Source organism: Orcinus orca, chromosome X (assembly GCF_937001465.1).
Source record: "Orcinus orca chromosome X, mOrcOrc1.1, whole genome shotgun sequence".
Classification (NCBI taxonomy): Eukaryota; Metazoa; Chordata; class Mammalia; order Artiodactyla; family Delphinidae; genus Orcinus; species Orcinus orca.
In genome coordinates this window covers 131,232,051-131,259,423 of record NC_064580.1, presented here as the reverse complement: position 1 = coordinate 131,259,423, position 27,373 = coordinate 131,232,051, and the positions used below count along the sequence as shown (strand labels likewise).

At 65.0% G+C, this 27,373-nt stretch overlaps 1 protein-coding gene across 2 annotated transcripts; it reads left to right on the top strand.

The window, feature by feature from the left end:
• The first annotated feature begins 1,862 nt into the window (after positions 1-1,862).
• Positions 1,863-27,288, top strand: FLNA (filamin A). Of its 2 annotated transcripts, XM_004286674.4 has the most exons (48): positions 1,863-2,140; positions 5,165-5,652; positions 8,743-8,991; positions 9,095-9,192; positions 9,312-9,459; positions 9,834-9,952; positions 10,046-10,123; positions 10,215-10,377; positions 10,478-10,678; positions 11,204-11,341; positions 11,431-11,554; positions 11,670-11,806; positions 11,907-12,100; positions 12,236-12,349; positions 12,440-12,583; positions 13,175-13,298; positions 13,385-13,545; positions 13,632-13,722; positions 13,810-13,979; positions 14,253-14,370; positions 14,469-14,731; positions 14,957-15,554; positions 15,644-15,817; positions 15,903-16,065; positions 16,143-16,303; positions 16,397-16,567; positions 16,965-17,088; positions 17,178-17,334; positions 17,985-18,174; positions 18,330-18,353; positions 20,631-20,878; positions 20,962-21,057; positions 21,227-21,329; positions 21,417-21,557; positions 21,666-21,794; positions 21,990-22,163; positions 22,260-22,421; positions 22,515-22,718; positions 22,795-22,947; positions 23,062-23,184; positions 23,303-23,569; positions 23,706-23,843; positions 24,042-24,157; positions 24,684-24,816; positions 25,591-25,767; positions 25,935-26,153; positions 26,238-26,441; positions 26,806-27,288. In XM_004286674.4, the coding sequence occupies exons 2-48, from the start codon at positions 5,280-5,282 to the stop codon at positions 26,991-26,993; spliced, it is 7,944 nt and encodes a 2,647-aa protein (XP_004286722.2). In that variant the 5' UTR covers positions 1,863-2,140; positions 5,165-5,279; the 3' UTR covers positions 26,994-27,288. The 2 variants fall into 2 exon arrangements, with proteins under 2 accessions (XP_004286722.2, XP_004286724.2); XM_004286676.4 differs by lacking the exon at positions 18,330-18,353.
• The last annotated feature ends 85 nt before the right edge of the window (positions 27,289-27,373 follow it).

The following is a 27,373-nucleotide window of genomic DNA, read 5'->3' as shown; positions in this document are numbered from 1 at the left end:
GTAAGACGGTGATTATTGTGAAAATTAACATGTGGAAGATTGTTACAGCCAATATACAGCAGGGAATGGTTAGCTGACCAAAAGCCTCTCAATTAACACCTTGTGTTCCAGCCCTAGAACACATCTGTCCACCTTGGGACTGTTGGCACGGCTAGCTGGAGAGTCAGCTTGCCTTGGCAGTGGGAATGGAGCTGGTTCTAGTGCTTTTCAGGAACCTTCAACACAAGGAGAAAAAGTGTTTATTACGGTCTTTACCAGGGAAGAGCTGGTGCTGTACAAACTGTTCCCCCAGACCTGGAAGAAGTAGAGACCCCGAGATGTGTGTGTCTCAGGGGTGTGGGGGGAGGGGAGGGAGATAGTAGTGTAAAGAGAACATTAAAATGAAGGTGTCTCCTTCCTGCTACCCCACCTATTGTACCCCTGGCTCCGACTGCAATGCCTGTGGTAGGTGCGTTTCCCTCCTTGAAGGACAGCCTCGGCCATGAGCTCCAACACAGCCACCTCATGGATCTAAACTCAGGCCACTCATCGATCAAGTGAGGATAACCCAGTGCTGTGGGGACGGGGTCCCAGTAGATGGAGCAGGGAGAGACAAAGGCCGAGGTACTGCAAGGAGATCCCACCATGGGTCAAGGTGGAAAGGTCATTGCCAGCAGAGCCAGCATTTTAGCAGGTGTGACCAAACTTCTTCCTCCCTTCCTACCCCTTCCTTCCTTCTCCCTTTTTCCCTTCCTCCCTTCCTTCTTTTCTTTTTGTTTTTAAAGGTATTTTAAAATTTTTATTTATTTATTTTTGGCCACGGTGGGACTTCGTTGCTGTGCACAGGCTTTCTCTAGTTGCAGCGAGCGGGGGCTACTCTTCGTTGCGGTGCGCGGGCTTCTCACTGCGGTGGCTTCTCCTGTTGCAGAGCACGGGCTCTAGGCACGCGGGCTTCAGTAGTTGTGGCACGCGGGCTCAGTAGTTGTGGCTCACGGGCTCTAGAGCACAGGCTCAGTAGCTGTGGCGCACGGGCTTAGTTGCTCCATGGCACGTGGGATCTTCCCGAACCAGGGCTCGAACCCGTGTCCCCTGCATTGGCAGGTGGATTCTTAACCACTGCACCACCAGGGAAGCCCCCTTCCTTCTTTTCTTTCTCTCTTTTTATGAAGTGGAATAGAATAGGAAATAGAGTGTTTTCAGGTAGTAAGGGAAGGTTTCATTTGGTGGAACGTTTGTTTCAGTTATTTGTGTCGATCTGTGTGTGCATGCAGGTACTGGCTCAGGATGTAAAATGTAGTTCTTATCGGGGGTTGTGGGCAAAATATTAAGACACTGCTTTATGTGGCCTTCACCAAGGAAGTAACATTTGAGCTGAATATGAAGCTACCAGGCAATGGGCACGTAGAAGAGGAAGAGGGAGCCTGGCAGAGCTGGGGCATGGCTGTGCCCACCCGGTTCACAGACACTTGGCCCCTCGGTGGCACCCCACCGTACACGCCCAGAGCTCAGCCCTGCACCTAATCATGCTCCTGAGAATCCCGAACATTTCTCCTGCTCGCTCCCAGGCCAGGCCTGGCACCCATCAGGGGCCAAATCAGTGGCAGCCAGGACGCTGGCTCATCACGGGGCTCGGGTCCCTGCCCCAGTGCGGACTTCCGGGCGGTAGGCGCTCAGTGAGCACCTGCAAGGGCCTGTCACCCCCCACCCCCAAGGCAGAATCAAACTTGTCTGGACAGCCCAGGCTCGGGGCAAAGGCGGGGGGCCGTGACTGTGGGCGGCTCCCTGGAGGAGGTGGCTTTTGCTGCTGGGCTGAGACGCAGGCCCTGCGACCCCTTGGGCGCGCCCCTCCCCTCGCTGGACGGTGAGCTCATCGGGGGTGGGGGGGCGTCGCCGGCGGCCCGGGCGCCTGAGCTCACGGCGCGCCCCCGCGGCGCCCCGCCACCCCCGCTCCTGGGCGATTTTACCAATTAAGGCTTTCTCGCCGGGCCGGGCCGGGCGCGGGGCGGGGGTGCGGCAAACAAGAAGGCGAGCGGCGGCGGCCCATTCGCGTGGAGGCGCGCGGCGCGCAGCGGACGCCAGCGGAGCCCCGAGGCGCTCGGCGCGGGCTCTAGGACCGGCCAGGCGCCACCCCGCGGTCGCCGGCCGCCCGCAGGGACAGCAGGTGAGGCCTCCGAGGCGGGCACCGAGTGGAACGGTCACCGAGCTGCTCGCGGAGCGGGAGCCCAGGGCCAGGTGCAGCCGGGTGCGTGAGCGCAGCCGCCTTCCCGGGTTTCCCCGGGAACCTATGTGTGTGCCCAGGAGTGTGGGAGCCGAAAGCCACGGGGGTCCCTGAGAGAGAAGGTGTCTGAGAGTTTGGCAGGATATGGGCTCTCGTGGGTGCCCGTGAGCGGGTCACTGCATGACTGTCCAGGAAGGCAAGGCCCTGAAAGCAGGACATTGTGTGGGCTGAGCGCGAGTGACCACCTGGAAGGACACTTCGCAGCCAGTATGCCCCCTGGGAGGGCGACAGTGGGTACCTGTGACACCAGTCCTCTGGGCACCAACTGCCTTGGGTACATAGGGGCTGGCTCCTGGGCTGCTGTGCTCCACGGGGACCCGGGTGGGAGGGTGGCCAGGCCAGGTTCTCAGGCTGCGCCCTGTCCCAGGTTGGCTCTGAGCTAGATGTTCACACCAGCCAGGATGTGAGCGGCAGGGTCCCCAGATTCCCATGCCACCTGGTCCGGGAGCAGCAGGTGAAGTCCGCTGACAGACCCACCTGTGTGTGCTCCAGGCCGCTCTGTCGAAGTGGGAGCTCAGGACTTGAGTGCTGTCACGTGCTGCACCTGGACTTGCCTGAGCAGCCCCTCCTGCCACTCTTCGGCTTTCTTCATCAGCCGAAGCACCCCTGTGGGAGGGCCTGGCCTGGGGTCTGAGGGCAGGAGTGGGGTGGGAGGCGGGGTGTGTCTAACATCCAAGAATCTACTCCAAATAAGGGAAAATATGAAAGAGCTGGATTTTGGCTTCCAAGGGCTGCCCGATCTGGGGGCTTTGGGATGGGGCGCCACCTGGTGGTGATACTATGTCCCCTAGGGACAAGAACCCTCTACATCCCCATCACTTATTGCCCCCAAATAGGGAAAGCCTAGGGCTGGAAGCCAGGGCACCCAGCTTCTGTCCCCCTTTCTGCTGGAGCTGGCTTCTGGTCGCTTACTCTGACTCAGTTTCCCTGCTCCCTGAAGATTAAGGAATGAACACAGATGACCCAATTGGATGGCAGTTATGGAGTGAAAATCAATTCTTGGTGTAATTCTGTCCTTGGGAACTTGCTTTCCAGTGGGGCAGGGGAATCAGAAGAACAACTCTCACCTCCTCTTGAATGGGGCCTGGTAGGGAGGGGTCCACACGGGTCCCCCTCTACAGCTCTCTCTCCCACCTCCATCCCAGTTCCCAGACACCGCAGTGTGGAGTTTTGTGCACATGTGTCTGAAAGTGGTCAGGAGTGGACAGTGCACAGGAGGTGAGCCTCAGACTGAAAAACATCATTTAGACCCCATGCCACCACCACTGGTGAGGAAAAACCAGTGGGGGGACAGGCAGCCCCCAAGCGAGCATGCTGGAGGGCAAGGGAGATGCCGGTGGGGACTGCAGCCCCACTGCGGGTGATGCAGACACCAGGGCAGTGCAAGAGCCAACCTTATTTGGGCACGACGTGCTGGCTGACCCAGGGCCTCCTCTCGCACTGGTCTTTAGCAGATACCTTAACTACTGCTAGCCTGCGGGTCAATCTAAGAATCAAGCACGAGGGACAGAGACATGCCTTTCTGGAAAAAAGATGTAAAGAAGGGAACATCCTGGAGAGGGGAGGTACACAGGACTGGGGGAAGTGAGTCCACTCTGGTGACAAAGCCATGAGTAGGCTGGCTTCTCTTCACTGAAGAGGGTGGCAGTGAATGTCCCAACAGGCCTCTTGCCCCTGTGCCTTTGCCGGTCAATGTCTCCCCACAGTGACCTCCCACGGTCTCCAGTTATCTACCAGAAAATTAATTTTGAGCAAATAGCTCCCCATTGCCCTGGAGACACCATCCCGGCTCCCCAGCAGGCCTTGGCAGCCTTCCGTGGTTTGCCCCCTTCGGTCCCCTGGCCCCCCTGTCCTGGGGGCCCGCTCTGCACTACCACGGCCCTGAAGCCCACCGAGACCCAGGTGCTCAGAGCCCACCAAGTCTTACTGGAACCCCGGAGCAGGTTCCCCGCCGCTGCCTGGCTGCTGGTCACACTGGGCTCAGGGGCCATTCCGACAGGAGAGGAAGCCCCTCCCGCCCCAGGTGGACAGCTGGTGGGTGAGGCGGGCACTCGCTGTCTCTGCATGCATCACACCGCGCCCTGTGCCAGTGCGCAACGGCACGCCCGGGCCCCTTCCAAGGCTGCTGGCTCCAGGAGTGCCGGTGGCCTCCTGGCCCAGTGCCCTATTTCCTCCCGGGTGGAGCGGGGAGGGAGGGAGGCGGTGGGGACCGGCGGGGCGCAGGTGCGCAGGCCAAACCCTGCAGAGCGGGAAGGCGGGCTGGGGCAGGGGGTCTGAGGGGGGCGGCCTAGGGTTCGGGCGCTACGGGCTTCCTTGGCTTGGCGCACGCGCGCAAAGCGCTGCCAGCAGCGCCTGGCCCAGACCTGCGCTCTCCAAGGGCTCGCCCTTCAGATCGGGCCCCTTCCCGCTGCTGCTGCTGCTGCTGCCGCCGGGGCCGCCGGCTGGGGCGCGTCCAGGGAACCCCAAGCGCCGGAGCTCGGGGGAGAGGGGACGACGGGGGGCTGCGGGGACCGAGCGGAGTCCACGTGACTCAGGGAGGGCGAGCCACCCCACCCCCCGCAGGGGCCTTGGGGAAGGAAAGTCCCTTGTATGGTGTGCCCGCTGGAAGCCAAGAGGTCCAGCGCCAGACGCTGCTCAGCCTTTCCTCGCTGCAGCGTTTCCTGCAGCGCAGGAGGGAGATCGCAGGACTTGAGCTCATCGTTGCCCGCTACGGGGCCCAACGACCCTTCCCGGAGCTGGGGGTCGGGTCGAAATCGCCTGGGCGGGGGGACTCAGGGGGGCATTCCAACGGGCGGGGTGGGGCGGGGCGGGCACGGCCCCGAAGCCCCACCCAAGGCCACGCCCCGATGTGACTCCGCCTCCCAGCCCCGCCCCCGCCCGCATTTAAAGGGCTCGCTCTCTCCGCAGCGCAACCTCTGCTGTCTGCATCGCCCCGCGCTCGCTGAGGTGCCTGCGACTTTAATTAAAGGGCCGTCCCCTCGCTTGGGCTGCAGCACCGCCCCTCGGCTCCTAGCGCCTCAAAATGAGTAGCTCCCACTCCCGGGCGGGCCAGAGCGCTGCGGGCGCGGCTCCGGGCAGTGGCGCCGACACGCGAGACGCCGAGATGCCGGCCACCGAGAAGGACCTGGCGGAGGATGCGCCGTGGAAGAAGATCCAGCAGAACACATTCACGCGTTGGTGCAACGAGCACCTCAAGTGCGTGAGTAAGCGTATCGCCAACCTGCAGACGGACCTGAGCGACGGGCTGCGGCTTATCGCGCTGCTCGAGGTGCTCAGCCAGAAGAAGATGCACCGCAAGCACAACCAGAGGCCCACCTTCCGCCAGATGCAGCTCGAGAATGTGTCGGTGGCGCTCGAGTTCCTGGAGCGCGAGAGCATCAAGCTCGTGTCCATCGGTGAGGGCGCGGGCCGCCCGGTGGCGCTGGGAGGCGAGGGAGGGGGGCTCCGCGCGTCCTCCCATCTTCTCCGGGCCGACCCCTCGCAGACACCCCCCCTAAGCTGTGGCGCCGCCCCGGGAGTCCCCGGGGCCGCCCAGCTCCGTGTGGGCCTCGAGAACAAAGGCTCGCAGGCCGGCGGTGCGTGCGGACCGCTACGCGCCCCCGCCCGCCGGTCCCCGGCTGGCCCACGCCCAGGCTGAGCTCACATCCTCCACAGGCCGCGCCCCCGCCGCTGCGCCCGCGGTGGGAGAGGGCCTGGGGGGGGCGGGCACTGGCCAAGCTCTGGCCGTGCGCCTGGTGCCCCATCTCTAACGAGGGGGAGGCCGGGGCTCTCCACCCCCTACAGCAGTTTGGAGAGGGCCCTCTGGGCTTCAGGCACCCCTGTGGTTCCTTAAACGGGGGTTGGAGCTTGTGGGTCCCATTGTCTAGTGCCCCCCAGTGAAGATGGCTCATACCGCAAGTTTAGATTTTCTTTCGGGAACTAGGGGGCCAGAGAGGGCCATAGCTAGCAAAACAGCACCTGAGATGGGTTTGGGCGCTGGCCAGTGAAGGGAGCTGGCTTGTAGTCTCTTAGATACCTGGTTACTGTCGAGCTTGTGCCAAACTCTTGCCTCCATGTAGGACTTGCTTTCCTGCATCTAGAATATGCAGGAGTTGTTTGGGAGGTACTCCAGCATGTGCTGGGCTCGCTGCCAGCCCAGTGTTCGTGTCACCGGGCTGGTGAGGCTGGCAGTGGTCGGGCCTACTGCATCATCCCAGGCACTTCGGAGATGAGAGCCACACAGGGACAGGCACCAGAACTGGTGACTTGGGGGGGGGCGGGGAGATGCGACAGGGAGAGAAGGGGCACGAGCTTTCTTTTCTTCAGAATCGAAAGAGGCCTTCCAGTTGTCCCTACAGCCCTGGCCCGGTCCATGCGGAGCCTGAGAAAAGGAGGGACCGAGACTCAGGTGCCCCCAACCACTCAGGGCTGGTCTCAAGGGCCCCACCTCTTTCTCTGGAATGCAGGTCGAGGCCGAGGCCCACCCCCCAGTCCCAGCCTCAGTCTAGCCAAGCTGAGTCATCTCTGAGCCTTGGGTGGGGGGGCAACCGGATGTGGGGAGGCGGGCCACACCCCAATTGTCTGGGGGGGGTCTCCCCCTCCCCCCTCCCTCCTTCTCCTCCTCTTGTGAGCTGGCTGGAGCAGGCCTAGTTCCCAGAGCTTTGCCATATAAGGCAAAAAAATGTTGGAAAGCAGCAGTGATTAGGGGAGGGAGGGGGCAGGCTGGCCCGGGGGGCTGGGGAAAGGGGGTGGGATGGGGCGGGGCCATCCAACCAGTCAGTCTCTCAACTCTGAGCCCAGTCCTTCCCACCCTCTTTTGTGAGGTGGATGGGAGGGCCTAGGCCAGCCTCCTATGGACCGGGGGTGGGGAGGGCCCAGCCCGATGATGGCTGATGAGCTTGGCCTTGTGTTTCCCCTCGTGGGTCATAGTGGACCTCGGGCCTGCTGAGGGCTTGTGCTAGACTCGCGATTCTGCGGGTGGGAGCCTGGCGGGAAGGCCTGGCTACTCCTGTGTCCTTGGGCTTCTCTGAACCTTCCAGTAACCCCTAGCCTGAAGCCCCCACTCCACCCTCCTACCTGCCATCTGGGGACAGTGCGAGGCAGTGGTGAGGGGCCGGGACCAGCCGCAGCCTAGGAGCAGGAAGGCCGCTGCGCTTTGGCACTGAGCTGGTCCGCAAGGTGCTGCCCGCTGGAGTCAGGCTACCTGCCATTGATGGCCCTTCTGGTGGCGTCCATCCCCTTCTCCCCACCCCCAAGTTGACTCACTAGACAAGTATTTTCTACTGATTGTTGGGGAAGGGTAGGTGGAACACGCCAGCAGGGATTCCAAAGATGAGCTGCCCTCCTGAGTTCTCAGAGGCCCCCCCCGGCCCCCCCACCCCGTTCGCTTGAGGAGGCTGAGACCCAGAAGGGCCTTGGGTGGGGCTCAGAGCCCAGAGGCATTGCCATGGGGATGGGGTGCAGGGTGCCCGCCCTAACCACTTCCCCTGTGGTGAGCTTGGCGGCCACCAGCCTGTAGCCCAGTGGCCCGTTAGGTGGCGAGGAGGGCGGGCAGCAGCTGAGCAGGCTCTGCTGAGGCAGCAGGACTTGGGGACCCCACCCATGACCTCTGCCACCCAGACTCCCAAGCTGGGCCCTGAGCGCCCAACCCAGGCTCACTGGCTCCGCCCTTCCCCTTCGGGCTGGGTGAGGGGGCCCCTGGAATGTGTCCTGCCCGGCATCCTGGCTGGCAGGCCATCTCTGCCGGGCCCCAGTGAGTCAGGGCCATGCAGCCCAACCACCGGTTCCTTGGGGCTCCCAGCCCCTCCCCCTGCATCAGGGCTGCTGCCCAACTCCCAGCCTGGCTCTGTGGGGGGAGGGGGAGCACTAAGGCAGTGGGGGGCGGGGCTCACACCCTCCACCCAAAGGGTCCTTGCCCAACGCGCGCCACCGCTTCCGCTTCCCCAGCCCCATGCCATCCACCCATCCACCCGCCCCCGCGACCCCAGGGCAGCCGCCACATTTCCCAACCTCTCCACCCGCCGGCCTTCCTCTTTCTCAGTGCAGGTCAGGGGCCCTTTCCTGGAGATCCCTGGGGATGGGCGGTGGGCCCCTGCAGAGCACTCATCCCACTCACTCCAGAGCCACCTTTGCGGAAGGGGGCTCCTCCCCAGGCCTCCCCTGGCCCTGTCTGCCGCCTAGGTCTGTCTCCTGTCCTTCCTCTGGGTCCCCACGGCCCCCAGGGCTTCCAGCAATGCCCCCTCGTTGTGCTGTATTGTCATGTGTCTACAGGTGCTTTGCCTCCAAACCTCCTTCACACCCCCAAAGGGGCCCCGACCCACACCCCACCCTGCCCCACGGGGGCCTGTGCCTCCTCCCTGGGGCCTGCTATGCTGCCACATTCCCCAGTGCCTGGGAGTGGCCTGACACCCTGAATGTGTGCCACCCCCAAACCCATGTGCGCGCACATGCACAGGGACCCCGGGTCAGCCCTGCCCGCCCAGCGCTGCCGCTCGTTCCCCTTACAGACAGCAAGGCCATAGTGGACGGGAACCTCAAGCTGATCCTGGGCCTCATCTGGACCCTGATCCTGCACTACTCCATCTCCATGCCCATGTGGGACGAGGAGGAGGACGAGGAGGCCAAGAAGCAGACGCCCAAGCAGAGGCTCCTGGGCTGGATCCAGAACAAGCTGCCGCAGCTGCCCATCACCAACTTCAGCCGGGACTGGCAGAGTGGCAGGGCCCTGGGCGCCCTTGTCGACAGCTGTGCCCCGGGTGAGGGGCAGCGGGGGGCGGGGCCGCCGGTAGGGGGCCGGAGGGGATGGCCCGCAGCCAGGTCTCTTGGCCCCCCAGACTCATGGCCTTCCTTGCCCCGCAGGCCTGTGCCCTGACTGGGATTCCTGGGATGCCAGCAAGCCCGTGAACAACGCCAGGGAAGCCATGCAGCAGGCCGACGACTGGCTGGGCATCCCTCAGGTACGCTCCGCCGGGCCAACCGCGGCCGTCTGGGGGCTGAGGGCCCAGTGCGGAGAGGTGGCGTGTCCCAGGACCCTGAGGCTTGGAGGCCAACTGGCTCCTTTTTCCGCGCGTGACAGGTGATCACCCCTGAGGAGATCGTGGACCCCAATGTGGATGAGCACTCCGTCATGACCTACCTGTCCCAGTTCCCCAAGGCCAAGCTGAAACCAGGGGCTCCCCTGCGGCCCAAACTGAACCCGAAGAAAGCCCGAGCCTACGGGCCAGGTGAGAGAGCCAGGCGGGGGGTCCTCCTGCAAGGTGACCTCCTCCCTGAACGTGAGCTCCCGGGGAGGCTTCAGTCACGTGGCTGCCAGGTTATCAAATGCCCCCCCGTGAGTCAGGCAGGAGTGGGTCAGGGCTGGTCAAAACTGGCCACTGGCTCTGTGTTCCCCCCGCCACACCAGCCCGAGGCAAACTCAAGCCAGCGTTCTAGAAAACAGGCCCAGGCCTGTCCCACGGCAGGAGCGCAGTTGGGGCCGAAGGCCGGGTTCGGGTACACCGAACTGACTCACCCCGTTCCGAACAGCCTGATGGGGCTGCGGCGGGGGTGCGCCAGCCCTCACAGCCAGCCTGTGGCTTCCCCCCCAATCCCCGGGCAGGCATCGAGCCCACAGGCAACATGGTGAAGAAGCGGGCAGAGTTCACTGTGGAGACCAGAAGCGCCGGGCAGGGAGAGGTGCTGGTGTACGTGGAGGATCCGGCCGGGCACCAGGAGGAGGTAGGGCGGCCAGCAGGCAGGGCAGGGCGCTGCCGGGCCTCCGCGTGGAGGGGCCGCTCTGAGCAACGGCTCACGGACTCCTTCCCACCCTAGGCAAAGGTGACCGCCAATAACGACAAGAACCGTACCTTCTCTGTCTGGTATGTCCCCGAGGTGACGGGGACTCATAAGGTGAGCCCTCAGCCCAAGGGGAGGCCAGTGGCGAGGGCAGTGGCGAGGGTGCCCCAACCCTGCCCTCACGGTGCGCCCCTCCTGGGAACAGGTCACTGTGCTCTTTGCCGGCCAGCACATCGCCAAGAGCCCCTTCGAGGTGTATGTGGACAAGTCCCAGGGAGATGCCAGCAAAGTGACGGCCCAGGGCCCTGGCCTGGAGCCCAGCGGCAACATCGCCAACAAGACCACCTACTTTGAGATCTTCACGGCGGGTGAGGGGAGGGTGCCGAGGCCGGCAGGTCTGGGGGAAGAGCTGGGGGGGCGCGGGAGCGGCCTGGAGGCTCCGGGATCTGAACCGATGCCTCCTGGCAGGAGCGGGGACAGGCGAGGTGGAAGTGGTGATCCAGGACCCCACAGGACGGAAGGGTACCGTGGAGCCTCAGCTGGAGGCCCGGGGTGACAGCACGTATCGCTGCAGCTACCAGCCCACCGTGGAGGGCGTCCACACGGTGCATGTCACCTTCGCTGGTGTGCCCATCCCTCGCAGCCCCTACACTGTCACTGTTGGCCAAGGTAGGCCAGTCCCAGCCGCCCCCCGCTGGGCACGGCTCCAGCCCTGCGGTCTCGGAGGGGGGCAGCCGGGCAGGTCCCGTTCCAACCCCCGCCCCGGCTCCCCGGGCTTCTGACCTTCCGCTGTGCGGGCGCACTCTTTCTGGCCCGGCTGGGACCCTCCTCCTTCTCCTCCTCTCGCCCTCTCCATCTCTCTCTGTCTCTCCACGCTTTCACCTTCGGAAGAGCTCGCTCCAGCTGTCTAGAAACCTGCTGCTCTCTGCTCTGCCCACAGGGTCAACGGTACTTGGATCTGTCTTCCTAGGGGGGGCTAGGCGGGGGGCTGGGGGCTGGCATGGCTGGAGCAGGTGGGAGGAGGCCTGCCGTGTCCTGGCCTGGGCCACACAGGTCCTAGGGTCACGGTCCCTTCCACTTCTTTCTTACGCGTCCCTCACCGGCCCGTGTGGCCCGATGGCCCAGCCTTGTGGGAGCAAGGGAGGGGTCGACCAGCGCCGGCTCCCAGCAGCTCAGCCAGCCTTCTGCTCACAGCTTGTAACCCAGGGGCCTGCCGCGCTGTCGGCCGGGGCCTCCAGCCCAAGGGTGTGCGAGTGAAGGAGACTGCCGACTTCAAGGTGTACACGAAGGGCGCGGGCAGTGGGGAGCTGAAGGTCACCGTGAAGGGTCCCAGTAAGTTGGCCTGTGGCTGGGCTGGGGTGGGCGGTGCCAGTCCCCGGCCACTACTGGGCAGGCCTGAGGCCCTCCCTTGTCTCCGGCAGAGGGCGAGGAGCGCGTGAAACAGAAGGACCTGGGGGATGGTGTCTATGGCTTCGAGTATTACCCCATGGTCCCCGGCACATACACTGTCACCATCACGTGGGGCGGCCAGAACATCGGGCGCAGGTGAGACCCCGGGCTGAGCTCGGAGGTGGCGCACTCCTCCCTCTGCTGGGTTTGGGGCGGCCCCCCTCCAAGACGGGGCCCCTTGGCACTCCCCTGGGTGGCTCTCTCCTTGCAGTCCCTTCGAGGTGAAGGTGGGCACCGAGTGTGGCAATCAGAAGGTGCGGGCTTGGGGCCCCGGGCTGGAGGGCGGCGTCGTTGGCAAGTCCGCAGACTTTGTGGTGGAGGCCATTGGGGACGACGTGGGCACCCTGGGTAAGTTGGAGGCTGCGATGTGGGCACCTGGGGGCAGAGGCTGGTAAGGGCCACCCTCCCGAGGTTCCAGGGCACTGACGGAGCTGGCGGCTGTTCTCAGGCTTCTCTGTGGAGGGCCCGTCACAGGCCAAGATCGAATGTGATGACAAGGGCGATGGCTCCTGTGATGTGCGCTACTGGCCCCAGGAGGCTGGCGAGTATGCCGTGCACGTGCTGTGCAACAGTGAAGACATCCGCCTTAGCCCCTTCATGGCCGACATCCGCGAGGCGCCCCAGGATTTCCATCCAGACAGGGTAAAGGGTGCGGGCCGCTGGGCTGGGTCTCTGGGCTTTAGGGCCCTGGGCTGGCATCGCCGGCAGTGTGCTCCTGCCACTCTGTCTTTGGAGGCCAGCACTTGGTCCCCTGAGATCTGGGTGGCCTCCCATTAGGTGAAGGCACGTGGGCCTGGATTGGAGAAGACGGGTGTGGCCGTCAACAAGCCGGCAGAGTTCACGGTGGATGCCAAGCACGGCGGGAAGGCTCCTCTCAGGGTCCAAGTCCAGGTGTGGTGCCCTCTGTGGTGGGGGCAGGGTGGGCAGGTGCCCAGGCCCGGGCACTGACCAGGAGGCCGCCTGCTCCCGCCCGCTCTCCAGGACAACGAGGGCTGCCCCGTGGAGGCAGTGGTCAAGGACAACGGCAACGGCACCTACAGCTGCTCCTACGTGCCCCGGAAGCCGGTGAAGCACACGGCCATGGTGTCCTGGGGAGGCGTCAGCATCCCCAGCAGCCCCTTTCGGGTGAGCCTGCCCTCTGCAGGCCTCAGACGGGCCTTTAGCCCACTTCCCTGGGTGCCCGCTTTGCTGTGGTACGGCCCTCTTCCATGAAACTCGCATACCGTACAGCCTACCCCGTTCAATTAAACAACTCGGTGGTTGTGAGTGAGTTGAGAGCTGTGCGGCCATCACCACAGTCGAGGATGGGGACGTTTTCACCGTCCCCCAGAGAAACTCCTCTGCGCCTCCACTGCCCCCGGCCCTACGCAGCCACGCACCCGCTTCTGGCTGTGCGGTTTACCTTCTCTAAACATTCCCTGGGGACGGGCTCCTAGGCCCTGCACGGATAGACCACGTGTTAGGTGTCCAGTCATTTGTTGACGGGCATTTGGGGTTTTTCACCTTTTGGCTGTCGTGAGCAGTGCTGCCACGGACGTTCCAGTACAGGCGTTAGTGCAGACGAGCGATCTCACTGCCCTGGTTGCATAGACGGCGAAGGGTGGCGGCACTGCAGCATCAAATGGTTGCTTTGCATGGCACTCCCCAGGGTGGTCACGCCATTTTGCCCCTCCTCCAGACTGGTCATGCCCCTGCATTTGCCCTCGTGCCCTGCAGGTGAATGTGGGAGCCGGCAGCCACCCAAACAAGGTCAAGGTGTACGGCCCAGGAGTGGCCAAGACGGGACTCAAGGCTCACGAGCCCACCTACTTCACTGTGGACTGCACGGAGGCCGGCCAGGGTGAGGCCCTGCCTCGAGAGCGCGGGTGGGCGGGTGGGCGAGGCGTCCCCATGAGGTTCCAGCCTCCACTCCCTCCTCCCCCGCAGGTGACGTCAGCATCGGCATCAAGTGTGCCCCCGGCGTGGTGGGCCCCGCCGAGGCCGACATTGACTTCGACATCATCCGCAATGACAACGACACCTTCACGGTCAAGTACACACCCCGCGGGGCTGGCAGCTACACCATCATGGTCCTCTTCGCGGACCAGGTGGGTGCTGGTGCTTCCGGCCCCTAATGCTGCTGGGTGTTGGGGTGTGGCTCTCCTCTCAGCCCTCCTCCTCCCGCCCCCTGCAGGCCACGCCCACCAGCCCCATCCGGGTCAAGGTGGACCCCTCCCATGACGCCAGCAAGGTGAAGGCCGAGGGCCCTGGCCTCAGTCGTACCGGTGAGGACGAGTACCCCATGGGGAGGTTGGGGAGCCCCGAGGGGGCGTGGGGCAAGGTGCCCCTACAGGGTAGCTGTGTCTCCTCAGGTGTTGAGCTTGGCAAACCCACCCACTTCACGGTCAATGCCAAAGCCGCCGGCAAAGGCAAGCTGGATGTCCAGTTCTCGGGGCTGGCCAAGGGGGACGCGGTGCGTGATGTGGACCTCATTGACCACCATGACAATACCTATACCGTCAAGTACACTCCTGTGCAGCAGGTAGCTACCTTGACCCCCTGTGGCCGCGCCTGTCCATATACCTGCTGAGCCCGTGGGCCCCCCTCACGTGGTGGGCTGGGTGGGCAGCTCCGGGGGGCTTCCCGCCCACTCTCGTTTCCCACCTGGGAGAGAGAAGGCATGGAAGTCCAGGCGGTGCAGTGGCAGAGAGAAGCCATTGTCTCTGAAGCCCCTCCCCATGCCCAAATTGGGAAGCCCCAGGCCAGGGGGACCAGGGCCATGACCCACGACCCTACCCTTCTGTACCCTTCCCAGGGCCCAGTGGGTGTCAGTGTCACTTATGGAGGGGATCCTATCCCCAAGAGCCCCTTCTCGGTGGCGGTGTCTCCAAGCCTGGACCTCAGCAAGATCAAGGTGTCCGGCCTGGGAGAGAGTAAGTAGTGGGGGCCTGTCGCAGCCAGCCGCTGAGCGCGCCCCGGGGCTGCCTGGGCCCATGCCACAGTTCTCCCCTTCCTTTCATCGTGTCAACAGAGGTGGATGTTGGCAAAGACCAGGAGTTCACAGTCAAGTCGAAGGGTGCCGGTGGCCAAGGCAAAGTGGTGTCCAAGATTGTGGGCCCCTCGGGGACAGCAGTGCCCTGCAAGGTGGAGCCAGGCCTAGGGGCTGACAACAGCGTGGTGCGTTTTGTGCCCCGTGAGGAGGGGCCCTACGAGGTCGAGGTGACCTACGACGGCGTGCCTGTGCCCGGAAGCCCCTTTTCTCTCGAAGCTGTGCCCCCCACCAAGCCTAGCAAGGTAACTGGGGTGTAGGCGCCACCCCCTCTCTTCTCCAGACTCGCCCTCACCCCTTCTCATTTTTGTCCTTTTGAGCGGTGGCCCTGCTCAGGCCTGCCTGTGCCCATCTGGTGGGGGAGGGGAGCCAGAACGAGAGGAGGCAGACGGAGTCAGGCTGGGGGTCTGAGGGTCAAGGGTCGGGGAGGTGGCGTGGCTCTGGCTCCTGACCTGCCCCTCCTCCCTCAGGTGAAAGCTTTTGGGCCCGGGCTGCAGGGGGGCAGTGCAGGCTCCCCTGCCCGCTTCACCATCGACACCAAGGGCGCCGGCACAGGCGGCCTGGGCCTGACAGTGGAGGGCCCCTGTGAGGCCCAGCTGGAGTGCCTGGACAACGGGGACGGCACGTGCTCTGTGTCCTACGTGCCTACGGAGCCCGGGGACTACAACATCAACATCCTCTTCGCTGACACCCACATCCCCGGCTCCCCGTTCAAGGCCCACGTGGTTCCCTGCTTTGACCCATCCAAGGTCAAGTGCTCGGGCCCCGGGCTGGAGCGGGCCACCGCCGGTGAGGCGGGCCAGTTCCACGTGGACTGCTCGAGCGCAGGCAGCGCAGAGCTGACCATTGAGATCCGCTCCGAGGCGGGGCTGCCAGCCGAGGTGCACATCCAGGACCACGGCGACGGCACGCACACCATCACCTACATCCCCCTGTGCCCCGGGGCCTACACTGTCACCATCAAGTACGGCGGCCAGCCCGTGCCCAACTTCCCCAGCAAGCTGCAGGTGGAGCCCGCAGTGGACACCTCAGGCGTCCAGTGCTATGGGCCCGGGATTGAGGGCCAAGGTGAGAGGCCCCCCACCATAGGGCGTGGGAGCAGCGGGAGCCGGGGCCCTGGGAGCCCCATTCTTCTTCCTCTCCCTGCCCCCCTGCAGGCGTCTTCCGAGAAGCCACCACCGAGTTCAGTGTGGATGCCCGGGCTCTGACGCAGACCGGAGGGCCGCACGTCAAGGCTCGCGTGGCCAACCCCTCGGGCAACCTGACCGAGACCTACGTGCAGGACTGTGGCGACGGCACGTACAAAGTGGAGTACACGCCTTACGAGGAGGGTGCGTGCCAGGGCGCTGGAGGGATGGGCCGGGGGTGGGGGCAGGGTGACCTGGGCTCCCTCTGACTCAGCCTGCCCTCCTGCAGGACTCCACTCTGTGGATGTGACCTACGACGGCAGCCCTGTGCCCAGCAGCCCCTTCCAGGTGCCCGTGACCGAGGGCTGTGACCCCTCCCGAGTGCGCGTCCATGGGCCGGGCATCCAAAGCGGCACCACCAACAAGCCCAACAAGTTCACCGTGGAGACCAGGTGAGTGAGAGCCCCGGAGGCAGGGGCTGCAGGGGGCCTTGGAACCCAGGGGATGACGGGCTGTCTCTCTGGACCAGGGGAGCTGGCACAGGGGGCCTGGGCCTGGCTGTAGAGGGCCCCTCCGAGGCCAAGATGTCCTGCATGGACAACAAGGACGGCAGCTGCTCGGTCGAGTACGTCCCCTATGAGGCCGGCACCTACAGCCTTAATGTCACCTACGGCGGCCATCAGGTGCCAGGTGAGGAGGCAGGTCAGCTGGGGCCGGGCTGGGACCACCTGTCCGCCCTCCACTCTTGTCTCACACAGCTGCCATCCCTCTGCCCGCCTCCAGGCAGTCCTTTCAAGGTCCCTGTGCATGATGTGACAGACGCGTCCAAGGTCAAGTGCTCTGGGCCTGGCCTGAGCCCAGGCATGGTCCGTGCCAACCTCCCTCAGTCCTTCCAGGTGGACACGAGCAAGGCCGGCGTGGCCCCGCTGCAGGTCAAAGTGCAGGGGCCCAAAGGTGAGTGTTCCTGTGCCTGGGAGTGGGGGGTCAGGTCAGGAGAGTGCGGTCCTCTGAGGGAGGGGACCCAGCGACGGCGGGGGGCGGGGGGCGGGGCCGGTGGGCAGGCAGTTGACAGAGGAGCCTCAGGTGACCCCAGAGCCAGTGCCCTGGGGCAGGGGACCTAAAGGAGGCAGAACAGACCGCTGAGCAGATGTGGCAGGCGGGAGGGAGGTAGAGCGGGCAAGGGTCTGAGATGTCACAGGGGCTCAGGGCTGTTCTGGGGACGGGCAGGTGAGGGCAAGTAGAGGCCCCCTGGGGTGAGGGCTGGGTGCGTGGCCCAAACTCGGCTTTCTAGTGTGGTGGGCCTAGGGGCCCAGGGCACCGGCTAAGGCTCTGTCTGTGGGCCTGGGGCCAGGCCTGGTGGAGCCAGTGGATGTGGTGGACAACGCCGATGGTACCCAGACCGTGAACTATGTGCCCAGCCGTGAGGGGCCCTACAGCATCTCGGTGCTGTACGGGGAAGAAGAGGTGCCCCGAAGGTAAAAGGCTGGGCCCTCTGCGTGTGGGGAGGGGCCTGGGCTGGGCACCAAGAGCCTTCCTGACCGCTCACAGCGTCCTGGCCTAACAGCCCCTTCAAGGTCAAGGTGCTGCCTACGCATGATGCCAGCAAGGTGAAGGCCAGCGGCCCCGGGCTCAACACCACTGGCGTGCCCGCCAGCCTGCCTGTGGAGTTCACCATCGACGCAAAGGACGCAGGGGAGGGCCTGCTGGCGGTTCAGATCACGGTGAGCCGGCCGCACGGGTGCCGCCTGCTCCAGCTGCGGTGCAGCTCCGGGCACAGGGAAGGCGAGGGAGGGGAGGGGCCCAGGCTGGAGTGGGGCGCTGCGCGGGTCCGCGGCCCGGCTCTCTGGTCTCCCTTAGAAGCCGTGCCAGCCTCTAGGATGGTGGTGACAGACACGGGCTGCCCCACGCACGCACTTGCTCACTTCGGGTGTCACCGAAGCCCTTAGTGCCTCAGCTTTTCTGCCTGTAACATTCTCTGGGGCCAGGTGTAAGGCTAGGACTCTGAGATCTTTGGGGGAGCTCGTCCTAGTGCTAGGGCAGGCCCTGGGGTAGAGGATGGGAGCCGAGAGGTCCTCGTGGGGGTAAAGCAGGATGGGCGCCAGGTCCCTGCCCCTGCCTGTTGTCACGCAGGGTGCGGGGGGCCGGGGGGGGGGTCACTGGGCATTTTGGCGCTTCCCTTCTGGGCCTTGCCCATGGGGAAGTAAAGGACAGTGGTGGATGCAGGCAGCCGTCTTGGGCCACGGTGCTTGAGCGGCTCAGAGGCTGTCCCTGCAGCAGTGGCGCTCGACGCTTGGTCCTTTGAGAGGGCCTGAGGGAACCCCGGGCCTGGCTGGGCTTGGGCCAACCGCCTCCCCTGTGCTCTGCCATGCAGGACCCTGAAGGCAAGCCCAAGAAGGCGCACATCCAAGACAACCACGACGGCACGTACACGGTGGCCTACGTGCCAGACGTGACGGGCCGCTACACCATCCTCATCAAGTATGGTGGTGACGAGATCCCCTTCTCCCCGTACCGCGTTCGGGCCGTGCCCACTGGGGATGCCAGCAAGTGCACCGTCACAGGTGAGCCAGCCCGCCAGCGGCCACGGCGCTCAGCACGGGGCTTGGGTGTGCCTGTGTGCAAGGGCTCGCTGCTTGGGGCGGCGTGTGGGAGTGGGGGCCGCCCCCTTGAGTGACTCACCTGACCTTTCTCCTTGCTCTCTGCCCTCTCACCTCAGTGTCAATCGGAGGTCACGGGCTAGGTAAGCTGCTTGCTGGGGCCACTCCCAATGCCCCTCCTGCCCGGAGGGCAGCTTCCTTTCCTCTTCCATGCTGATTCCCAGGACAGTTCCAGCTGCAGCTCTTGGCAGGGACAGAGGGGGGAACTGGAGGGTTAGGGCCCAGGGAGGCCTCCGGAGCTGAGCATGAGTGCTCCGGCCCTCCCCCTCTGGGCCTCCATTTCCCCATCTGAGAAGTCGGGTTGCAGCTGAGAGCTTTGGGGTGAGGTGCATCCTGAGAGGCGCCCCCCTGGGGGCTCTGGGGTCTGGGGATCTTGGCTTCCCGGGGAAGTCCCGGGGGCGGGCAGCAGGCCCTTTCTCTTCACTTCCTCTTTCCGCGTCCAGGGCTCTCGCGTGGGGTCTCCCCCAAGCAGCGGGAGTCCCCGGCCCCGGCCGGATCCACAGACCCCCATCCCCACCTCCCGGGGGCCTCTGCGTCCCAGGCCGGGGGAGGTGCAGGCTGCATGAGTGGGTGGGGCTGGCTGGTAGTGCCGTAGCACCAGCGTCGACTGCTTGGGCGGCAAGCATGGCGGGGCCCGGCCCGGCCTCAGAGCCCCAAAGTGCACTCGGTGGCCCCCCTCCCCCCTCCCTCCCCCCATTCCCCAAGCAGTGACGTTATTCAGATGGTCCCCAACCAGGCACGGAGGTTCTCCTGCTCAGGCATGGGAGGGGAGAGCCAGCCCCAGCCAGGGACACCAAGAAGAGGCAACGACTACACGGGAGCCTCTGAAGGCTGTCGGCCGGGACCTTGGCCGAGGCAGCCAGGGAGAAAGTTAGAGGGTGGCTGGGGCTCCACGGCAGGGGCTCGACGACTTTGGACAGCAGGCCTCGGGGTCTGAGACGCCAGCCCTGCGTGCCTAGGGCAGGGGGTAGGGCCGGGGTTGGGGGGAGCAGAGGCAGGGGCAGGGCTGGGCTGAGGGAGTGGTCTCGGTTTACCTGGCCACCGCGTGCAGAATGGAGACAGGGCGCCCAGCTGGGGAACTGAAGTCACTTCTGGACCAGTCGGAGGGGTGGCTTGGGCTAGGCTGCTGGTGGTGGGGCTTGAGGGGCTGGGCGCCGGGCAGGGAAAGCGGGGAGTCGGGGCTGACTGTGAGGTTGGGGCCCGAGCTACTAGCTAGGTGGCGGGTCCAGGTTCCGAGCCAGGGAGACCAGGTGTGGCTGTGTGCGAGGTGAGGCCTCCCAGGGCAGGGGCGGGCAGCGGGGGGCCAGGTGTAGCGCTCAGGAGAGCCGCGGAAGGCCAGCATGGAGCCCTTGCGCAAAGCGGGAGCCCTCGGCGGACAGGAGAGTTCGGTGGCAGGCTGGCCGGGGGACCCCCTTGCACTCAGCCCTCGAGTCGGTCCGGTGCCCCCAGCTGCTTCCCTGGCAGGGGCCGGGCTCCAGAAAGCACTCGCTGCCAGGCCTCACAGCCTACAGCCCCCCGAGCCTCCACGGCTGAGCCCAGATCATAACGTCACTGTCCCTCCCCTCTCCTCGGGCACTCTGGGGCCCTGGAGGCTGCTCAGCTGCTCTGCTCTCGCCACCTCGCAGCCGTGGCTCTGGCTTGGGCCTCCTGCCCCCCTTCCCCCTGGGTGCTGCCACTGCCTGCTGCGCTGTGCTGCCTGGGTGCTAACCCTGCTGCCTACCTGCTTCCCTGCTCCCAGCTCCCTGCCTGCGCCGGGCCACGCCCGGCCGCCCCTCTCTGCAAGCCTCCGGTCGAGCGAGCGTTCTCAGTTGTCAGGAAACTCCAATTTCACCTTCAGGCCCGGGGGGCGCGGGGCGAGTGTCACGTTCCCCACGCTGCAGCAGGTCTCCGCCTCACCGCGTCCGCACACGGCACTGGGGGCCGGGGCCAGGCCGCAGGGGCGAAGGCAGCCGTGGGCCCAGCCGGCACGCTGGCGCCGGTCAGCGTGGTCCACGGCACAGGCTGAAGCCAAGTGGGTGGGGGCGGTGGCGGCAAATGCTTGTACCCTGATGGCGGCGGTGACCTCGTGGGCTTCCCGGCCCTTCCTTCCTCTCAGACTCCTGGGTGCCATCCGTTGGGCCTTTCCCATGTGGGGGACTCCCCCGAGACAGGACTCCCAGGCTTGAGGTGGCTCGGGGGAACCTTTCCTGCCTTCTGAGAAATCACTCACCATCCCAGCTTTGGGGGGGCGGGGGCGGGAGGCCTGGCTGTGCTTGGTGGTGGCAGTAAGAGGCCTGGGCGGGCGGCAGGTGGACAGGAGCGGCCCGAGCGCCGAGCTCATGCGCTGGCTCCCCCTTTGGGGACCCACCCTACCCCACCAGGCGCTGGCATCGGCCCCACCATCCAGATTGGGGAGGAGACGGTGATCACCGTGGACACCAAGGCGGCGGGCAAAGGCAAGGTGACCTGCACCGTGTGCACACCCGACGGCTCCGAGGTGGACGTGGACGTGGTAGAGAACGAGGACGGCACCTTTGACATCTTCTATACGGCCCCCCAGCCGGGCAAATATGTCATCTGCGTGCGCTTCGGTGGCGAACACGTGCCCAACAGCCCCTTCCAAGTGACGGTCAGGAGGGGTCGGGGGCGAGGCGTCCGGGCGGGGCTCATGTGTGACGACAGAGTCTCCAGCTCCTGTGCGTTGCTCTGCAGGCGCTGGCTGGGGACCAGCCCACGGCACAGCCCCCGTTACGGCCTCAGCAGCTGGCCCCGCCGTACACCTACGCCCAGGGCGGTCAGCAGACCTGGGTATGGCCTGGCCCACCTCCTCCCAGCCCTAGGGGACACTCGGGGACCGGCCAGCTGGGCGTCCCGTGAGGCCCTGTTCTGCCACTTGTTAGGAGGGACCCCGGATCCTCCCACGTGGGACCCCTTCCCTCCTGCAGCTCCTCACTCAGGCCCTCTGTCTCCACTGCAGGCCCCAGAAAGACCGTTGGTGGGTGTCAACGGGCTGGATGTGACCAGCCTGAGGCCCTTCGACCTTGTCATCCCCTTCACCATCAAGAAGGGCGAGATCACTGGTGAGCGGGGGCGGGAAGGAGCTAGGGAGCCACAGAGGCCAGAGTGTGCCAACGGGCTGCCCTGACCCGCGCTCCACTGCCCTGCAGGGGAGGTGCGGATGCCCTCGGGCAAGGTGGCGCAGCCGGCCATCACCGACAACAAGGATGGCACTGTGACCGTGCGCTACGCACCCAGCGAGGCCGGCCTGCATGAGATGGACATCCGCTACGACAACATGCACATCCCAGGTGCGCCCCTCAGCATGCCACCACCACCTTACGGGGGCGTGGGGCTGAGGGAGGGGCTTGGGGACGACACGAGGCCCCCATTCCACGTGGTCCCTCTTCCTGCCTCAGGAAGCCCCCTACAGTTCTACGTGGATTATGTGAACTGCGGCCACATCACAGCCTACGGGCCTGGCCTCACGCACGGGGTGGTGAACAAGCCTGCTGTCTTCACCGTCAACACCAAGGATGCAGGAGAGGGTGAGCGGCAGCTCTCGTCTTGACCCGCCTGTGTGTCACGGGCTACTGTCATCCGGTGGGGAGCTGGACACTGGACATGCTCCCCAGATGAGGCTCCCTGCCCCACCCCCGGCCTCTGCTTGCCCGTTGGGGCTTCTCCTCATTGGCGCAGTGTCCCTGGGCACAGTTCGCACCCTCACCCACAACTCTCTCCAGGGGGCTTGTCCCTGGCCATCGAGGGCCCATCCAAAGCAGAAATCAGCTGCACCGACAACCACGACGGGACGTGCAGCGTCTCCTACCTGCCCGTGCTACCTGGTGACTACAGCATCCTGGTCAAGTACAACGAGCAGCACATCCCGGGCAGCCCCTTCACTGCCAGGGTCACAGGTAGGTGATACCCAGAGCGGTGACAAAAGGAGGCAGGTGGCAGGGTGGGTGCAGTCTCCCTCTGTGCCTGGACACACAGTGACCGTCCCCTGCCAGGTGACGACTCGATGCGCATGTCCCACCTGAAGGTGGGCTCTGCCGCTGACATCCCCATCAATATCTCGGAGACGGACCTCAGCCTGCTGACAGCCACGGTGGTGCCGCCCTCGGGCCGGGAGGAGCCCTGTCTGCTGAAGCGGCTGCGCAATGGCCACGTGGGTAAGAGGCTGGGGAGCAGGGCCTTCTGGAAAGGAGGGAGGCTGGGGGTGGGGGCACGCCTCTCCCCAGCTGACAGCCCCTCCCCGTGTCCAGGGATCTCATTCGTGCCCAAGGAGACCGGGGAGCACCTGGTGCACGTGAAGAAGAATGGCCAGCATGTGGCGAGCAGCCCCATTCCAGTGGTGATCAGCCAGTCGGAGATTGGGGATGCCAGCCGCGTGCGTGTCTCAGGCCAGGGCCTCCACGAAGGCCACACCTTTGAGCCCGCAGAGTTTATCATCGACACCCGTGATGCAGGTAGGCGGTGGCGGCCTGGAAGCTGGGGTGAGACCACTGTACTTGGCCCCCTGGCTCAGGGGTGTCCCTCCCGCAGGCTATGGTGGGCTCAGCCTGTCCATCGAGGGTCCCAGCAAGGTGGACATCAACACAGAGGACCTGGAGGATGGCACATGCAGGGTCACCTACTGCCCCACGGAGCCTGGAAACTATATCATCAACATCAAGTTCGCTGACCAGCACGTGCCCGGTGAGTGAGGCACCCACGCGCCTTCCCCATGGCTGGGCAACCTTCTTGCCACACCCAGGGTCCACCTGCAGAACGTAACTTGTGTGGGATGTGGGTTGTGCTTTCCTCCTGCAGGCAGCCCCTTCTCCGTGAAGGTGACAGGCGAGGGCCGGGTGAAAGAGAGCATCACACGCAGGCGACGGGCGCCGTCGGTGGCTAACGTTGGCAGTCACTGTGACCTCAGCCTGAAGATCCCTGGTAGGAGCTACAGGAGCCAGGGAGGGTCCCAGGGAGCCCTAGGTGCCAGCCCGAGGTGGTCCCAAGCAGAGGGGCGGGCCCTCGGTCTCCTGCTCACCAGGCTGTCCCCCACCTACAGAAATTAGCATCCAGGACATGACAGCCCAGGTGACTAGCCCATCAGGCAAGAGCCATGAGGCCGAGATCGTGGAAGGGGAGAACCACACCTACTGCATCCGCTTCGTGCCCGCCGAGATGGGCATGCACACTGTCAGCGTCAAGTACAAGGGCCAGCACGTGCCTGGGAGCCCTTTCCAGTTCACCGTAGGGCCCCTGGGGGAAGGGGGAGCCCACAAGGTCCGCGCAGGGGGCCCTGGCCTGGAAAGGGCTGAAGCTGGAGTGCCAGGTAGGCCTGCTTCCTGCGGGGCTCTTGCCCCTCCTGGGCGGGGGCTGGGGGGCAGGAGGGGGCTAGCAGCCATGCTTGGCGGGGGCCGACGCCGGGGGAGCAGCCCTCCGTGAGGACACACTGTACCTTCCCGCAGCCGAATTCAGCATTTGGACCAGGGAAGCTGGCGCCGGGGGCCTGGCCATTGCTGTCGAGGGCCCCAGCAAGGCCGAGATCTCCTTCGAGGACCGCAAGGATGGCTCCTGTGGCGTGGCCTATGTGGTCCAGGAGCCAGGTACTGAGGCGTGGCTGGGGCTGGGAGGCAGGACTCGGCTTTGGGCGCTGGTCTGGGTCTACGCGGACAGCCCTGCCCGGCTCCCACCCTCCACCTTGAGGTCCCAGGGCCACTCAGGCTGTTTGCGGGAGGTGGCAGGCTCGAATGCCAACAGGTGGGGACCTCCCGGCACGCCCTCTGTTCTCTCTCCCTGCTCAGGTGACTACGAGGTCTCAGTCAAGTTCAACGAGGAGCACATCCCCGATAGCCCTTTTGTGGTGCCCGTGGCTTCTCCGTCTGGTGACGCCCGCCGCCTTACTGTTTCTAGTCTTCAGGTGAGGCACCGAGAGAAACCGCCCGCCTGGGGCTCCTGGGCCCGGCCAGACCAGAGCCGCCGCACAGAGCAGGCCTTGGCCCTGTGTCGAGTGACCCGCCCAGCCCAGCTCGGGGCGCCGGGCTTCTGCTCTGGCCGGGTGCAGCCCACGCTTGGGGTCGGAGGAAGTACCCCTGACCGTCGCGTGGAGTTTTTCTCGTGTCTCAGCTCTAAAGGCTTTGAACAGAAGCCTGTGCCCCTTGAGCACCAGGGCTGAGGTTTAAAGAGGGACAGCCTGCCAGGGCTGAGTGCTGCCCGCAGGGCGGGGCCGCCCCCTTCCTGCTGCCCGGTGTGTGATTGGAGAGTGTGGGTCTGGGAGCGGGGGTGTGTGCCTGTAGCTTGCTGCCCCTCGAGAATCCACGGCTCTCCCTCTTTAAACCAAGCTGGACGCCAGATGGGTAAGTGCAACCCAGTGGGATTCCTGCTTCTGGAGCCCTTTTCTTCCCTTGCCCCGCCCCAGCCCCTAACCGCGTCTGCTGTGCTTCCAGGAGTCAGGGCTAAAGGTCAACCAGCCAGCCTCTTTTGCAGTCAGCCTGAACGGGGCCAAGGGGGCGATCGATGCCAAGGTGCACAGCCCCTCAGGAGCCCTGGAGGAGTGCTATGTCACGGAGATCGACCAAGGTGAGGCCCTGGCCCTTCCCGGCCAGCCAGCCGTCCGCCCTGGCCCGACTGGGAACAGTGCGCCTCCCCCCGGGCCTGGCCCACTGGCTGGGAAGCAGGCTGAGGGTACAAAGGGGAGGCGCAGACTCCGGAAGCAGCCGAGACGGGGCCCAGAGGCCTGGGCTCCTCCAGCCGGGCGGCGCTTCCCCAGCTTGTGACCCAAGCCCTTGGGGTACCTAGCTCAGCAGCCGTGCTGCTAGGAAGGAAAACACCTTCTGCAGGCCGTATAGTGCAGTCTCTTGAGGGAGAGACCCAAAGTCCAGTGATGGGGGCTGCCCAGGCCTTTGGCGAAGGCCTGGAACCCGGGGACAGCCCGGGGGTGGGAGGAGCTGCCCAGCCCAATTTCACTGGTTCACAGCCTCATCCTGCCCCTTCCCAGCCGCGTGACCTCAAGCAAGTTCCTGCCTGTCTCTGGGTCCCAGTGAACACGTGGGGGATAAGGCACTCATGGTAACCCTTGGAGAAGGAGGCATCGAGGCGGGCATTTTGCCTACAAACGATTCCAGTCCAAATGAGTCCTATGGGTAGCTTGGGCATCTGAAGCTTCACCCCTCAGGCTTCAGGAGGCCTGTGCAGTGGGGTGTGGGTGCCCAGCACGGCCTCCAGAACAAGCTGAGTGGCCCCTTAGACCTGCTGGACTCAACGCTGGCAGGCAAGGGAAGCCCCTCGCCGATGCCGGTTGCTCAGTTTTGGAGGAGAGACCCCAGGCCCACGGCATGTTCCTCTGCCCCTCAGATAAGTACGCCGTGCGCTTTATCCCACGGGAGAATGGCATCTACCTGATTGATGTCAAGTTCAATGGCACCCACATCCCTGGAAGCCCGTTCAAGATCCGAGTTGGGGAGCCTGGGCATGGAGGGGACCCAGGCCTGGTGTCCGCTTACGGGGCTGGCCTGGAAGGCGGCGTCACAGGTAGGTCAGCGGGTGCGGCTTCCAGTGTGTGAACAACTGCTCGGGTCCCTCCTCCGAGCTCTCGGTGACAACAGGAGGCGTGTGGAGGTGACAAGGCTACGCTGGAGGGCTGGGGGGGGGGGGGGGAACAGGCCAGGCCAGCTCTGCCTAACCTCCCGTGCCCCCAGGGAGCCCAGCTGAGTTTATCGTGAACACAAGCAATGCGGGCGCTGGTGCCCTCTCGGTGACGATCGACGGGCCCTCCAAGGTGAAGATGGATTGCCAGGAGTGCCCCGAGGGCTACCGCGTCACCTACACCCCCATGGCACCTGGCAGCTACCTCATCTCCATCAAGTACGGCGGCCCCTACCACATTGGGGGCAGCCCCTTCAAGGCCAGAGTTACAGGTGAGCCTTGCACCAGACTGCGGCTACCCAACCCAGTGCGCGACGCTCTGGCCACCTCTTAGCCCCTCCTGCTCTGCCCTGCAGGTCACCGTCTGGTCAGCAACCACAGCCTCCATGAGACATCATCAGTGTTTGTGGACTCCCTGACCAAGACTGCCAGCGCCCCCCAGCACGGGGCCCCAGGCCCAGGTCCCACCGACGCCAGCAAGGTGCTGGCCAAGGGCGTGGGGCTGAGCAAGGCCTACATGGGCCAGAAGAGCAGCTTCACGGTGGACTGCAGCAGAGCAGGTGGGCGTCCTTCCAGGAGATGAGGCTAGACATAAGAGCGGACAGCCAGTGCCTGGGAACATGGCAAGGGGAACGAGGGCGGTGGGAATGCCTTTGGGAGCGGGCCGCTTCCAGCCTGGGCCTCCCTGCCGTCTCCTCTACCCTTCAGGAAAGTGCCCTGGAGGAGCTGGAGTTTCCTTTGCTGGTCTTGCCCGGGGTGGGGGGGGTGGGGGGTTGCTGGCAGCTCTTTAGGAAGGGCTGTCACCCCAAAACAGGCGACGAGGTGGGAAGGGGAGGTTACAAGACGGGAGAAGGGAGTCAGCGCAGTCACAGCTGAGGGGAGGGACTTGGGGCCTGGCACTGAGGCCCCTTCCCCCACCCCCAGGCAACAACATGCTGCTGGTAGGGGTACACGGGCCCCGGACACCCTGCGAGGAGATCCTGGTGAAGCACGTGGGCAGCAGGCTCTACAGCGTCTCCTACCTGCTCAAGGACAAGGGGGAGTACACGCTGGTGGTCAAATGGGGTGACGAGCACATCCCAGGCAGCCCCTACCGCGTCCTGGTGCCCTGAGTTCTGTGTCCGTGCCAGCCAGCAGCTCCCAGGATGAGAAGTGCCCCTGCGCCCGCCCTCCGCCACCCAAGCAGCACCCGCCCCAGCCCTGGCCAGCCCTGGCCACCCTGTCACCGCAGCCGACCCTGCCCTGTGCTGCGCTCCCCTGCCTCCACTCGGGCAAAGGAGAGGGGCGAGCAGAGGCAGCCTGCCTGTCTTCTTTGCTCCTGGGAGGGGTGAGGGGTGGGGGTCTAGTGCACAACCACCTGCTAGTTCTCTTCTCTAGCCAAGAGGAATAAAGTTCTGCTTCCATTCTCCCGAGGGTGGCTCGAGCTTTCTGGCAAGGGTGCGGACACGGGGGACAGGCTGGATGGAAGCACGGGCCCAGACCACAGGCCGCT

Bases quoted from the DNA above. Each gene is read 5' to 3' on its own strand.
- FLNA (XM_004286674.4), top strand. From the start codon at position 5,280: ATGAGTAGCTCCCACTCCCGGGCGGGCCAGAGCGCTGCGGGCGCGGCT. The intron at 23,844-24,041 runs GTACTGAGGCGT...CTCCCTGCTCAG, and splicing joins CTATGTGGTCCAGGAGCCAG to GTGACTACGAGGTCTCAGTC. The intron at 25,768-25,934 runs GTAGGTCAGCGG...CCGTGCCCCCAG, and splicing joins CCTGGAAGGCGGCGTCACAG to GGAGCCCAGCTGAGTTTATC.